This window comes from Zalophus californianus, chromosome 2 (genome assembly GCF_009762305.2).
Source record: "Zalophus californianus isolate mZalCal1 chromosome 2, mZalCal1.pri.v2, whole genome shotgun sequence".
Lineage (NCBI taxonomy): Eukaryota > Metazoa > Chordata > Mammalia > Carnivora > Otariidae > Zalophus > Zalophus californianus.
In genome coordinates, this window is record NC_045596.1 from 142,490,780 (window position 1) to 142,506,140 (window position 15,361).

The window sequence follows — 15,361 nt, forward strand, 5'->3', positions numbered from 1 at the left end:
AGTGGGTCAGTCGATTAAGTGTCTGCCTTCAGCTCAGGTCATGATCTCAGGGTCCTGGGATGGAGCCCCACATCAGACTCCCTGCTCAGTGGGGAGTCTGCTTCTCCCTCTCCACCTAACCCTCCACTTGTGCACATTCTCTCTCTATCTCTCAAATAAATAAGATCTTTTTTAAAAATTTCACATTATAAAAGTCCCAGAAGAAGAGAAATAAAAGGGGACAGAAAGTTTATTTGAAGAATAATAGCTGAAAACTTCCCTAACAGGGGAAGGAAAAAGATATCCAGATCCAGGAGGCACAGAGAATTCCCAAAAAATCAACAAAAGCAGATCCACACCAAGACATAATTAAAATGGCAAAATATAGTAATAAAGAAAAAAATTAAAAGCAGCAAGACAAAATAAGGCAGTTACATACAAGGGAAACTCCATAAAGCTAACATGGGCTTTTTCAGCAGAAACTCTCCAAGCAAGAGAAAGTGGCATGACATATTCAAAGTGCTGGATTGGAAAAATCTGCAGCCAAGAATACTCTATCCAGCAAGTTTATCATTCAGAATAGAAGAAGAGATAAAGAGTTTCCCAGACAAACAAAAATTAAAGCAGTTCATGACCAACACACCAGCCCTCCAAGAAATATTAAAGGGGACTCTTTCAGTGGAAATGAAAGACCAAAAGTGATAGTATGAAGGTGGGAAACACAAAAGCAGTAAAAATGAATCTTTCTGTAAAATACCAGCCAAGGAACTCACAAAATAAAAGTATGTAAAATAAGACACCATATATCTAAAACATGGGGAGGAGAGGAGTAAAGAATGGGTTCAGACCTAAATGACCATCAACTTAATATAGACTGCTCTATGTAGAAGATGTAACCTAATGGTAACCACAAATCAAAAACCACTAATAAATATGCAAAGAATAAAGAGAAAGAAATCCAAATATATCACTAAAGAAAACCAGCAAACCATGAAAGAAAGACAAGAAAGGATCAGAGAAAATCTTCAGAAACAACTACAAAATAAGTAATAAAATAGCAATAAATGCATATCCATCAATAATTACATTGTATGCAAATGGACTAAACACTTGAATCAAAGCACATGGGGTGAAAGAATGGATTAAAAAAAAAAAGACTCATCTATATGCTGCTTATAAGAGCATTTTAGCCCTGAAGACACCTACAGATTGAAAGTGAGGGGATGGAGAAACATTTATCATGCAAATGGTTGTCAAAAGAAAGCCAAACTAGCAATACTTATAACGGACAAACTAAACTTTAAAGCAAAGACTGTCACAAGAGACAGAGAAGGGCACTATGTAATCATAAAGAGGATAATCCAACAAGAAGATATATAACAGTTGTAAATATTTATATACCCAACATGGGAGCACCTAAATACATAAAACAGTTAATAACAAACATAAAGGAACTAACTGATAATAACACAATAATAGTAGGGGACTTTAACATCCCACTTACATCAATGGACAGATCATCTAAACAGAAAATCAACAAGGAAACAGTGGCTTTGAATGACACACTGGACCAAATGAACTTAACAGATATATTCAGAACATTCCAACTTAAAACAGCAGAATACACATTCTTTTCAAGCGCAGATGGAACACTCTCCAGAATAGATCACGTTAGGCCACAAAACAAGCCTCAAAAATTCAAAAAGATCAAAATCATACCATACATCTTTTCTAACCACAACCCTAAGAAACTAGAAGTCAATCACAAGAAAAAATCTGGAAGAACCACAAATACATGAAAGTTAAATAACATGGTACAACACAATGAATGGGTCAACCAGGAAATCAAAGAATAAATAAAAAAGATACATGGAAACAAATGAAAATGAAAACACAATGGTCCAAAACCTTTGGGATGCAGCAAAAGTGGTTCTAAAAGGGACGTTTATAGCAATACAGTCCCACCTCAATAAGTAAGACAACTGTCAAATAAAAAACCTAACCTTACACCCAAAAAAGTTAGAAAAAGAACAAACAAAACCTAAAACCAGCAGAAGGAAGGCAATAATGAAGATTAGAGCAGAAATAAATGATACAGAAACTAAAACAAACAAACACACAACAGAATAGATTAATGTAACGAGAAGGTGGCTCTTTCAAAAAATCAATAAAACTGATAAACCTCTAATCATAAATGAGAGGGAGAAATAACTATCAGCACCAACAGAAATACAAACAATTATAAGAGAATATTATGAAAAACTATATGCCAACAAATTAAACCTGAAAGAAATGATTAAATTCCTAGAAACATAAAACCTACCAAAACTAAAACAGGAAGAAATAGAAAATTTGAACAGACTGAATACCAGTAAAGAAATTGAATTAGTAATCAAAAAACTCCCAACAAACAAAAGTCCAAGACCAGATGGCTTCACAGGTAAATTGTACCAAACATTTACAAAAGAGTTAATTCCTATTCTTCTCAAACTATTCCAAAACATAGAAGAGGAAGGAAAAGTTCCAAATTCATTCTGAGGCAAGCATTACCCTGATACCAAAACCAGATAAAGACACCACAAAAAAAGAGAACTACAGGCCAATATCTCTGATGAACATAGATGCAAGTATCTTCAACAAAATATTAGCAAGCCACATTCAACAATACATTAAAAAAAATCATTTACCATAATCAAGGGGGATTTATTCCTGAGTTGCAAGGGTGATTCAATATTCACAAAGCAACCAACACGATACATCACATAAATAAAAGAAAGGGTAAGAACCATATGATCATTTTAATAAATGCAGAAAAAGGCATTTGATAAAGTACAACACCCATTCATGATAAAAACCCTCAACAAAGCAGGTTTAAAGGGAACAAACTTCAACATAATAAAGGCCATACATAAAAAACCCACAGCTAACATCATCCTCAGTGGTGACAGAGAGCTTTCCCCTAAGGTCAGGAAAAGATAAGGATGTCCATTCTCACCACTCTTTTTCAATATAGTACTGGAAGTCCTAGCCTTAGCAATCAGACAACAAAAACAAATAAAAGGCATCTAAATTGGTAAGGAAGAAGTAAAACTCACTATTTACAGATGATATGATACTATATATAGAAAACCAGAAAGACTCCACTAAAAATCTGCTAGAACTAATAAATGAATTCAGTATAGTCACAGGATACAAAATCAATGTACAGAAATCTGTTGCATTTCTATACACCAATAATGAAGCAGCAGAAAGAGAAATTAAGGAATCAATCCCATTTACAATTGCACCAAAAACAAAAGATACCTAGGAATAAACCTAACCAAAGAGGTGAAAGACCTGTAACCTGAAAACTATAAAATGCTGATGAAAGAAATGAAAGATGACACAAAGAAACAGAAAGACATTCCATGCTCATGGATTAGTAGAACAAATATTGTTAAAATGTTTATACTATACAAAGCAATCTACAGATTCAGTGCAATCCCTATCAAAATACCACCAGCATTTTTCACAGAACTACAACAATCCGAAAATTTGTATGGAACCCCAAGAGACCCTGAATAGCGAAAGCAACCTTGAAAAAGAAAAGCAAAGCTGGAGGCATCGCAATTCCAGACTTCAAGTTATATTACAAAGCTATAATGATCAAGACAGTATGGTACTGACATAAAATAAATACATAGATCAATAGAACAGAACAGAAAACCCAGCAATAAACCCACAATTATATGATCAATTAATCTTTGACAAAGCAGGAAAGAATATCCAATAGAAAAAAGATAGTCTCTTCAACAAATGATGTTGGCAAAACTGGACAGCAACATGCAGAAGAATGAAACTGGAAAGGGCACCTGGGTGACTGGGTCAGGTAAGTGTCTGCCTCTGCCTTTGGCTCCGGCCATTATCCCAGAGTCCTGAGATTGAGCCCCATATCAGGTTCCCTGCTCAGTGGGGAGTCTGCTTCTCCCTCTTCCTTTGCCCTTCCCCCTCTTCTCTCTCTCTCTCTCTCACGCTCCCTCTCTCAAAATAAATAAATAAAATCTTAAAAAAAAAGAGTGAAACTGGAAAACTTTCTTACAGCATATATAAAAGTAAATTAAAAATGGATTAAAGACCTAAATGTGAGACCTGAAACCATAAAAATGCTAGAAGAGAACACAGCAATGATTTCTTTGACATTGAATATAGCAACTTTTTTGTAGATAGGTCCCCTGAGGCAAGGGAAACAAAAGCAAGCATAAACTATTAGGACTAGAAATAAGTAGCTTCAGGGGCACTTGGCTGGCTCAGTTGGTAGAATGTAGGACTCTTAATCTCAGGGTTGTGAGTTCAAGCCTCATGTTGGGCATGGAGCCTACTTAAAAAAAAAAAAGTAGGGGCGCCTGGGTGGCTCCATCGTTAAGCATCTGCCTTCGGCTCAGGTCATGATCCCAGGGTCCTGGGATACAGCCCTGCAACAGGATCCCTGCTCAGCGGGAAGCCTGCTTCTCCCTCTCCAACACCCCCTGCTTTTGTTCCCTCTCTCACTGTGTCTCTCTCTGTCAAATAAATAAATAAAATCTTTAAAAAAAAAAGGTAGCTTCTGCAGTGAAGGAAACAATCAACAAAACTAAAAGACAACCTAGGGAATAGAAGAAGGTATTTGCAAATGACATACCTGATAAAGGATTATATCCACAATATATAAAGAATTTATAAAACTCAACATCCAAATACAGATAATCCAGTTAAAAAATGGCAGAAGACCCAAATGGACATTTCTTCGAGGAGGACATACAGATGGCCCACAGACACATGAGGAGGTGCTCATCATTATTTGCCATCGGGGAAATGCAAATCAAAACTACAATGAGATATGACCTCACACCTGTCAGAATGGCTAAAAAAAAAACAACCACAAGAACCAATAGGTGTTGGGGAGGACATGGATAAAGGGTAACCCTCTTGCAGTGCTGGTGGAGTGCAGACTGGACCGGCCACTATGAAAAACTGTACGGAGTTTCCTCAAAAAGTTAAAATTAAAACTGCCCTACTATCCATCAATCACATCACTGGGTATTTATCCAAAGAATACAAAAACACTAATTCAAAGGGATACATGCACCCTTATGTTATAGCAGCATTATTTACAAAAGCCAAGATATGGAAGCAGCCCATTATCAAGTGTCCATCAATTGACAGATGGAATATTATTCAACCATTAAAAAGAATGAAATCTTGCCATTTGCAATGAAATGGATGGAGCAGGACAGTATGATGCTAAGTGAAATAAGTCAGCCAGAGAAAGACAAATACTAAAGGATTTCACTCATCTGTGTAATTTAAGAACAAAACAAATAAGCAAAGAGAAAGAGAGAGAGGTGAACCAAGAAATGGACTCTTACCTATAGAGAACAAGCAGATGGTGACCAGAGGGGAGGTGGGTGGGGGATGGGTGAAATAGGTGATGGGGATGAAGGAGCACACTTGTCATAATGAACACAAGGTGATTAAAATTAAAACTTTTTAAAAAGAATAAAATACATTTGCATGAGTGAGCTATGAAATACAAAAAAAAAAAAAAATCAACATTTCTCTAGTGTCCCAAGTTTTAAATCCTTTAATTCAATAAAAATGGTTCAAAATTTTATGTAAATTGTCTACTGAATTACTGATTAGTGTGACAGAATGCCCCTCCCACATCTATGTGCTCAGTGCCTGGGCCAATTTCTCTATTCTCAGGTAAATCCAAGAGGGTTTACCCTTCCTTACTGTTTTTGAAAATGATTTCCCTGCCAAAGATCTAAAACAATTGTCTTATGCTCAGTCCTCAGATGTGTGAGTTATATACCTTTTTATATACTTCTCTCAGATAATGGTGGGTATGGCATTGTTATTGTTTTTCAGTTTTAAAATATCTTATAATGAATAGCTAGTATGGTAATAAAAACATATCTGTGAGTGTACATAAATATATCTGTAGGGTACACCTTTAGGTCAAGTGAGTCAGCCTAAGTCCCAAGATTTTGCCGGTAAACCACAAACAAAAATAACACAAAATTTGTTATTCTCTCTCACCATTAATCTGCAGGAAAAAATTCCAGTATATTTAGCATGATTCACCTACACTTAAAATTGTAAAAAGCTGTGGGGCACCTGGGTGGTTCAGTCATTGGGCGTCTGCCTTCAGCTTAGGTCATGATCCCAGGATGCTGGGATCGAGTCCCGCATCGGGCTCTCTGCTCATGGGGGACCTGCTTCTCCCTCTCCCACTCCCCCTGCTTGTGTTCCTGCTCTCGCTATCTCTCTGTCAAATAAATAAATAAAATCTTTAAAAAACTGTAAAAAGCTTTGCCTTAGAATTCATTAGGTTCATCCCTTAGATATAGATGTATAGGTAGATACAGAAATAGGACTAGAGGTAGAGGTAGAAATGAAAGAGAAAGATGGAGACACAGACATGAACACAGACATGGACACAGAAAGGTAGAAGTAGGAAGATTAGAGGGGGCCAGATAGGTGAAGATGGATAAAACATACCTGTTGTCCTGGACTAGTCCTGTCAAGGAACCATGTTTATAGAAATCAAGTGCATAAGCATTAAGCGGCATTCTTCTTCCTTGGTTATCAAATATCTGTGACCACAGCACAGGAGCCTGAGTGTGATTGATACCAACTGTGCGTAGAAGGACCTGAAGAAATACAACTGTTTTTGTTATTTATGTGTAAAGAAAGTTTATGGTTTCTTACATTGTGCTTTGTAGTTCCTTTATTCAACTTTTTTGAAGCACACTCTTCGTGATGAAGGAAGAAGGTGTCTTTCATACACACTGGGTTGGTGCTGTCCTAAGCAAGCCTGGAGAATGACTTGGTACCACCTATGAACATTTTTGCCTCTTAGCATACTCTTGGCAATTTCAACAGTCCAGCCATGAGAATAATAACAAGAGTCACTAGGAAAGAAAAGCTAATTTTAATTATTTTTCATTATCCTAATTGGTACAGGAGATACCTTGTAAACAGAGTATCAGAGAGCTTAGGCCTTGTATATCTCAAGAGAAGAGTTCAACTGAGCAACTCTAACAATTGCAAGAACCCAATCACCAGAATAAAAAGGGAAGGGAGAGAGATATAGGGGGAAAGAGAAGGAAAGTAAGAATACGAAGTTAACAAGTCAATAGGTTTTGATGTCTGCTCATTTTATGAAAACTATATGGGATCAATAGGAACTACTCTAATACACTAATTGGTACAACTACCTTCTCAAATGATTTGATAGTAGTGTGGAAAGCTCTTTTATTACTATAAGTTCTTGGAATATTCTTATTCCATTATGATCCAGAAAACTGTTTTGACCTCAAAAATCCAGAAGGTTTACATTCAAGGAAAACTGTTGCACATGTGCACTAGACATTTGTAGCAGCCCTGTTTGTAACAGTAAAGACTAAAAACAAACACAAACAGTTTAAGAGGAAACTAGATCAATGGCTTGTTTTATATCCACATTCTGAAATATTATGAAGTAGTAAAAATAAAATAGAGCTTCATGTGACAACATGAATGAATCTTGGGAGCAGAGTGTTGAGTGCAAAAAACAAAACAAAACAAAAGCAAAAAACAACATCCAGGAGACTACAGTAAGTATTCCTTTCCCTTTTTAAAAATCAAAAGCAGCAAATATAAGAAGTGACTTTGGAATATGATGTTTTTTAAAGGTGAATTAAAAACACAAAATTCAGGGTAATTGATATCCTGGGGAAAGAGGAGAGACAAGGGAATAAAATAGAGGAGGGTTCTGAGTCCATGGGTGTTCATTTCAGCTTTATGCTTTATAGCTTATCTGTATGTTATTTAAAGATAATATGAATGCTTATTTAGCATTACATTAAAATGTAACAATAAAAGCAAAATAAGTTTTGAGAGGTTATAACTTACACTAGTAAAGTAAAATTGTATAAAGTGATTTGGGTAAGACAAAGGGCATATTGCCATCAAGGCATACTTTAGAAATATTCGTCAGTGCAGGATGCTTCAAAATAAATGAAATAGAACCAGCCTCTTCTCTCTAGCACACCAGCAGGAACAATGAAAAGCCTGTATTAGGTCATGCCCTGTACCTAAAGATTTCTTCTAATTGATGGTGACTGTAGGGCAATAAGACGCAGACATTATATCCTATTATATCAGTGTCCCTCAAAAACCCCATGGAAAATTTTGCATGTGGAAAGGAAACAAAAGTTAATGGTACCTACTAACCATAAGTTGAATTAATTGTAAAATAGAGAAAAAGGGAAATTATAATAATTAATATGTCTTGTCTTCAATGTGATTACCTACAAACTTCTTACATAAGTAATTAACTGCAATTATAGAAATAAAATAGAGGAAAAAAGCTTCATAAAATTATTGATCTTATAAGCTAACGTTCAGTCCTCTATTATTTCTATGCCAGAATTCCACATTCTTCCACATTCTGTAAGACACCACTCACATGAGGGTAAGGAACTAGAGACTTAGAGAGCTTTGCGTAAGACCTGGAGCAGTGGTCTATAAGTAATTTTTAAGCCATGTACATTATCAGTAAAAAAAAAAAAATTCCTTTCTCATCTCTTCTTTCATGAATGCTTTTGTCTCATTTTATAAAACAAAAAGCTTCCTCAAACTTGGGGTTTGAAAATGTACAGAGTAGCAACAAAGAGCCATATTGCTTTCCTATTAAGAAAGTGGACGACTTTAAAGACTACGTAAAAAATAATTTTTTTTCTTTTAAATTAGGTTGTTTCCAATTACTTGAATTCAACAAAATTAAAGTGCATCTAATTAAGTTGCTAATTAAGAGAACATTAAAAATATATTTGTGATAATACTCTGGTAGGTGATTTGGGGCAAACAGCTCAGAAGGAATTAGAAGAATTGTGTATCACTGTTAGAAAAGTTGTTCCATTCTGAGCTACTTATCTATTTGAATAAAGTTTCTCAACATTCAAATTAAAATTTGAAGCTGGAACTCTGTCTCATTCTAAAAATAAGTAAATATTCATTCTTAGTTATATGGACTAATTTAAAAATAAGTAGCTTCATCCATCCCATTAATGTATACATTTCTAATATAATATTAATTTTATTTTAGTCATTACTTCTCAAAATTAGTATTATATTTAAGGTTTTGTAATTAACAGGAAATAACCTGTTGCATACTATTGAAATTGCATACTATTTAAATTGAAATTGCATACTATCTAATAAGCTAAGAAATGTGATAAATAGGGTGGCTTCATGTTTAAAAATATATTACATTGAGGTCAAATTATGTGGGGGAGTGTATAATCTAAATGCAAGAGAAAAGAACAGTGCCAAATTTTAAAATCATTGGAAATTTTATTCTTGACTGTTTTAACTTCATAATTATGGGTATTCAAATGCTTCAGTATTCATATTCCATTTTATACATTAAAAATGATATGATGGCTTTAACATATCAACATTTATCTGAAGCTGCAAATTATATCATCAGAAATTATTTGAATTTGTGATAAAAATGTATGTGCCCATTTAAAATGCATAAGGGTCTAATATTTAGTTTTTCAAAACTCTTTTAGGTGATACTGGACTATTTTGTGTAATAGAGGACTGTCTGATTTTGGACTAGAATAGAGTTGAAACTAGCGTCAAACCATAATATCAAATATAACAAAACTTATTCTCTTTCTCAAACTTTGTGTTAAAATCTAAATTAAATTTCTATAAGTTTATTACAACATTCAGTGAATTGTCCAGCATATTCCCAATGTGTCTAGGTCTTTGTACTCCATTTTGGACATCAGTGATCCAGAACATATATGGGATTTACAGCATTTATAGCAATACCGGGAAAGCCTGAAGATATGTGCTCTTTCCATAGCAAACTTGCATCAACCTACAAAGATGGAAGAAAAGTGGTGGTACTTGGGAATTCTTTGGAGCAGAATGGAGCAGGGTCCCTCAGGGCAACACTGAAAAACTGAAACCATACTGGCCTCAAGAGTACCATTTCCTGGATATTTCTGTTCATACACCTGGAATTTTTTTTTCAATTTGAGAAATTTGAAATCCTTTCTAAACAGCCTAGAAGCATAAATCCAATTCTTTCTTAAAGATCTTTTATTTATAAACCCCATTTCCACTTACATCGTTCGGAGTATTTGGTAGAAGCAAATCACCATCAGAGTTTCCGGAGAGACAAACAAATGGAGAAATAGCTGCTCTTCCTTCTTTGCAGTTCATCAAATGAGAAACCAGTTCAGAGCCCTCACATTCTTTTCCTGTGAAATCTGTCAATAATAGGTTGGGATAGATTATTTAAAAATCAGCCAAATTGTTCTGCTTTATGCACAGACTCTAGACAATGCTACAAATGGAGTCTTTCAAATTTCCAGGACCTATATCAGACCAGATGAGATACATCAGATAAAGTGCATAGCATGGGACACCTTGGTGGCTCGGTGGGTTAAGCGTCTGCCTTCGGCTCAGGTCATGATCTCAGGGTCCTGGGATCGAGTCCTGCATCGGGCTCCCTGCTCAGCGGGAAGCCTGCTTCTCCCTCTGCCTGTAGCTCCCCCTGCTTGCACTCTCTCTCTCTCTCTCTCTGACAAATAAATAAATAAAATCTTTAAAAAAAAAAGTGAGTAACACATCTTGGCACAGAATACATTCAATAAATGTTAGCTATTAATATTATCCATATTATAAAATTTTGTATTATGTTTTAGTTCCTTGATCAACAGGTAATAAAAGACTACATCTAAATTGCATGCTCTTTTAACAGAATTATTGTTATTACCTTGGTGCTTTTTCCCACTGACTTCAGATCTGGCCTCACAATCCTTCCAGACAGGGTATTCCAAGAGGTCACTATCAGTAGTTTTGGAAATGGCATACAAGAAGAAATATTTTTTTCCATTCCTACTTTTTTTTAAAGATTTTATTTATTTGAGAGAGAAAGAGAGAGAGCACAAGCAGGGGGAGGGGCAGAGGGAGAAGCAGGCTTCCCGCGGAGCAGGGAGCCCAAACTGGGGCGCCATCCCTGGACTCCGGGATCATGACCTGAGCCAAAGGCAGACACTTAACCGACTGAGCCACCCAGGTGCCCCCTCCCTTCCTACTCTTAAAAAGCACCAGATTGTGCATTCAAAGGTGGCTCTAATTTGTAATGAAGGCACTCTTATTTTGCCTCCTCTGGGATGTTCACAATGCTCCACTGTTACTGTTTGCTTTTGTTCATGCTGCTTCCCACTTTAATAGGGCCCAGGAAGTAAGAGGCTCTGCTTCCTTAACGTTTTCCAGTTGAGGATGTTGGGGTAAAATGAAATTAGGAAATTACTACCCATGGCTCAACCCTTTCCTTCTACCCCCGTCAGCTTTTCCTGTTTACTTTTCCCTAGAAGATTTCTTTCCAATACCTTATGAAAAATAAGAGCAAAGTTAATGTGTTTACTATGTGCTAGGTACTGTTTTAAGATATTCACATATATTAACTGAATTATTTAAAGCTCACCCAAACTAGGTTTGTAATGCTATTCTCTTTTTTATACCTCTTTTGAGAAAATTGAGGCATGAATAAGGAATATTGCCCAAGATCTCACTTCTAAGAATAGCAGAACCAGAGTTTGGGCCCAGGTAATCTTCCAAGAGTCTATACATATTTCCTCTCAAGGAAATGAGTGATAGAATGGTCTCTCATTTATCTTCAATTCATAAATGTCCTTCCTGCCCTTGCCAGGCTTGCCCCAAAAGCAACCTTTAATCAAGATGGTTTATAAATGACTCTATTTAGTTTTATTCTCCATTGTCCTTTTGACTTCTAAAAACCAAGAGTTTCTTCTTTGAAAGCAGAAGGAATTCCCCTTTTTTAAGGCAGACTGATCTTTCCCAGGCTCTACTCTTCCTCTGGGAAAAATATTCCTAGAAAGATTATTTTTTCTTTAAATCGTTCCACAGTGGAGTTAAGATATACTTACTTATTTTTGACAATGGGAGTTGATATTCCTGTTTCATATCAGCCAATTTGGCAACATTTAGTAGGAAGGAGGCAAAGTCCTTTGTAACGTCCATGTTATACTCATGTAAAGCATCATTAAAATCCTCAGGGAGATCGTCAAGGAACACCTAAATCATCAGAGAGATCACTAAGAACTCCGGAAAGCCAAATATTTTTTTTAGAGACATCTATATGCCTTCTTTGAAAACTGAAACTTTGGAAGAATGGCAAAGAACACTGCACTATAATTCTGTAGTTACCTATTTATTCAATAATGTAATTGTTTCATTCTTTCATCCGTGAAATTGAAGTAAAGTTCATTTTTTGTTTCTATGTGCATTTATAAAAACTAGTATCTTCACTCTTAAAAATTTGCTTTCACTTTACTTAACCAACACCATCTTTTTTCTTTTTTTAATGTTTTTATTTAAATTCCAGTATAGTTAACATCCTGTGTAATATTAGTGTCAAGTGTACAGTATAGTGATTCAACAGTTCCATACAACACCGAGTGCTCATCATAAGTGCACTTTTTCCTTTTTTGTGGGAAAGTTTTTAAAATAACTGACCACAATTCTTTAATAGATACCAGACACAGGACTTTTTATATCTTCCTTGGTTAGTTTGGAAGGTTGCATTTTCTAAGAATTTTCCCATTTTGTCAAAATAACCAAGTGTATTGGCATAAATCATTCATAATATCCTCTTTTGTTCTTTTCAATGTCCAAAGTAAGATCTGTAGTAATGTCCCATTTTATTTCCTGATATTTGTAAAATGTACCTTAAGTTAGATTTTCTTTTTTTTTTTTTTTAAGATTTTTATTTATTTCTTTGACAGAGAGAGAGAGACGGTGAGAGAGGGAACACAAGCAGGGGGAGTGGGAGAGGAAGAAGCAAGCTTCCCGCAGAGCAGGGAGCCTGATGCAGGGCTCGATCCCAGGACCCTGGCATCATGACCTGGGCCGAAGGTAGACAATTAACGACTGAGCCGCCCAGGTGCCCCTTATGTTAGATTTTTTATTTGTTTTGTTTTCCTAGCTTCTTAAGCTGAAAAGTTAAATCATTGATTTTTTTTCAGCCTTTATTCTCTTCTAAGATATGATTATAAGGCTATAAATTTTGCTCTAATCATTGTATGAATTACATCTTGTATTTGTATATTTATTATTGTTTAATTAAAATATTTTATAATTCCATTTTATTTTCATCCTATATGTATTTTTCCTAATTTTTCAATTTTCTTTTTTAAGAATTCTATTTATATTCAAAAGGTATTTTATCACAGTAAGCACTACAAGTACAAATTTTTTTTTTTTAAATCAGTGTTACAAGGCATACAACAACTAATCAGGGCTCTGTCTTACCACCCATGCCCTTAGTCCCAGAACCATGTTAAACTCTTTTGCTATTTCTTCTGGTGACCTATATGTACTTAGAAATGAATCTATCTAATTTTCAGGCAAGTATTTCTGGTAAGTATTTACCTGGCATATCTCTTTTTCTATCATTTTACTTTCAACCTTTCTGGGACCTTATGGCTAAGATGTGATTTGTACAAACAGCATATAATTGTGGGTTTTTTTTAATATCTAAAAATGTTAGTATTTTACCTGAAGTATTTAGTACATATATATTCAATGCAGTTACTTATACAGTTGAGTTTATATATACTATTTTAGTATTCAGTTTCTAACCGGACCATATATTATATATTATTTTCTATGTTCTTGTCTTTTATCAGTTTTTCTTCTATTAACACTTATTTGTGCACTATTTTGCTAGTCTTTAGCCCAGAGATTACAAAATACATCTTTAATTTTTACAGTGTAAAAATTTTTAATAGTGTAAGAACCTTAAAATATTCAAATATATTTACCCTTCCCAACATTGCATTATGACTGTCATGCATTTTAGTTATGTATATATACTATAGATTTCATAATACACTCTAATTATTTTTAGATACAGTAGATATTTATTTATATCTACCCACACATTATCCTTTCTAGTATACTTCATGCCCTGTTACATTTTCAAGTCTCCCAAGTTTAGATATTTTTGTCTGCCTACAGTATATGATATTTCCTTTAGCACATACACAAGAAACTGTCAGAACAATATCAGCAAAGTTGGAGGATACAAAATCAACATAAAAAAATAGTTGTGTTTCTATACATCAAATAAATATCTGAAAAGAAAATTAAGACAATCTCATTTGTAAAAGCATCAAAAAGAATAAAATATTTAGGTGTAAACTTAACCAAGGAGGGGAAAGATCTCTATATTAAAAAGTATAAAACACTCATGAATGAAATTATAGCAGACACAAATAATGCAAAGGCATGCCATGTTCATAGATTGAAAGAATAATTACTATTAAGATGTCAAAACTATCCAAATGGATCTACACGTTCGTTGCAATTCCTATCAAAATCTCATGGCATTTTTTACAGAAACATAAAAATCAATCCCAAAATTCATAGGGAATCACAAAAGACCCTGAATAGTCAAAATAATCTTGAGGGGGGAAAAAGAAACAAATCCAGAGGCATTACATTTCTTAATTTTAAAATATATTACAAAGTTACACTAATTAAAACAGTATTGGACCAGTATCATGAAAGACATATAGACTAATGGAACAAGATAGAGTCCAGAAATAAATCCAAGTATATATGGTCAAAAGATCTTTGACAAGGGTGCCAAGAACACACAGTAGGGAAAGGATAATCTCTTCAACAAATGGTGTTGGCAAAATTTGATATACACATGTAAAAAAATGAAATTGACCCTTACCACACACTGTACATAAAAATAAACTCAAATGCATTAAAGACTTATGTGTAAGACCTGAAACTGTAAAATTCATAAAAGAAAATATAAAGACATTGATCTTGGAAATGATTTTTTTATATGACACCAGAAGCACAGGCAACAAAAATGAAAATAAACAAGTAGGACTAAATCAAACTAAAAAGCTTCTGCATAGCAAAGGAAATAATAAAGTGAAAAGGCATTTCTAGAATGGGAGAAAATATTTCTAAGCCAACTATCTGGTAAGGGGATAATATCCAAATATATATAAGAATCTTCTATAACTCAATAGCAAAAAATCAAAAAAATGGGCAAAGGACTTGATTAGACATTTCTCCAAAGAAGTCATGCAAATGGCCACCATCTGTATTAAAAGTTGCTCAACTGCACTAATCATTAGGGAAATGCAGATGAAGGCCACATAAGATATTGTCCCCTACCTGTTAGTATGGGTATTATCAAAAAATCAAAAAGGTAAGTGTTGAGGAGAATATAGAAAAATTAGAATCCCTATGCACTTTTGGTGGAAACGTACACTGGTGTAGCCACTATGGAAAACATTTGGAGTTTTTT

The 15,361-nt window shown here is 34.7% G+C and overlaps 1 protein-coding gene across 11 annotated transcripts in view; it reads right to left on the reverse strand.

Annotated features, from left to right (window-relative positions):
• DDX60 (DExD/H-box helicase 60) overlaps positions 1-15,361 on the reverse strand; it is a 109,977-nt gene that overhangs the window by 5,516 nt on the left and 89,100 nt on the right. For 6 of the 11 annotated variants that reach the window (XM_027597606.2, XM_027597607.2, XM_027597602.2 and 3 more), the window contains 3 exons: positions 11,955-12,102; positions 10,126-10,268; positions 6,499-6,650 (listed from right to left, as the gene is read on the reverse strand). In XM_027597606.2, the coding sequence (XP_027453407.2) occupies positions 6,499-6,650; positions 10,126-10,268; positions 11,955-12,102 (443 nt within the window). Of the gene's footprint in view, positions 1-6,498; positions 6,651-6,708; positions 6,912-10,125; positions 10,269-11,954; positions 12,103-15,361 lie in introns of those variants that run through there. The other 5 variants (XR_003520578.2, XM_027597608.2, XR_003520580.2 and 2 more) reach the window with 5 other exon arrangements.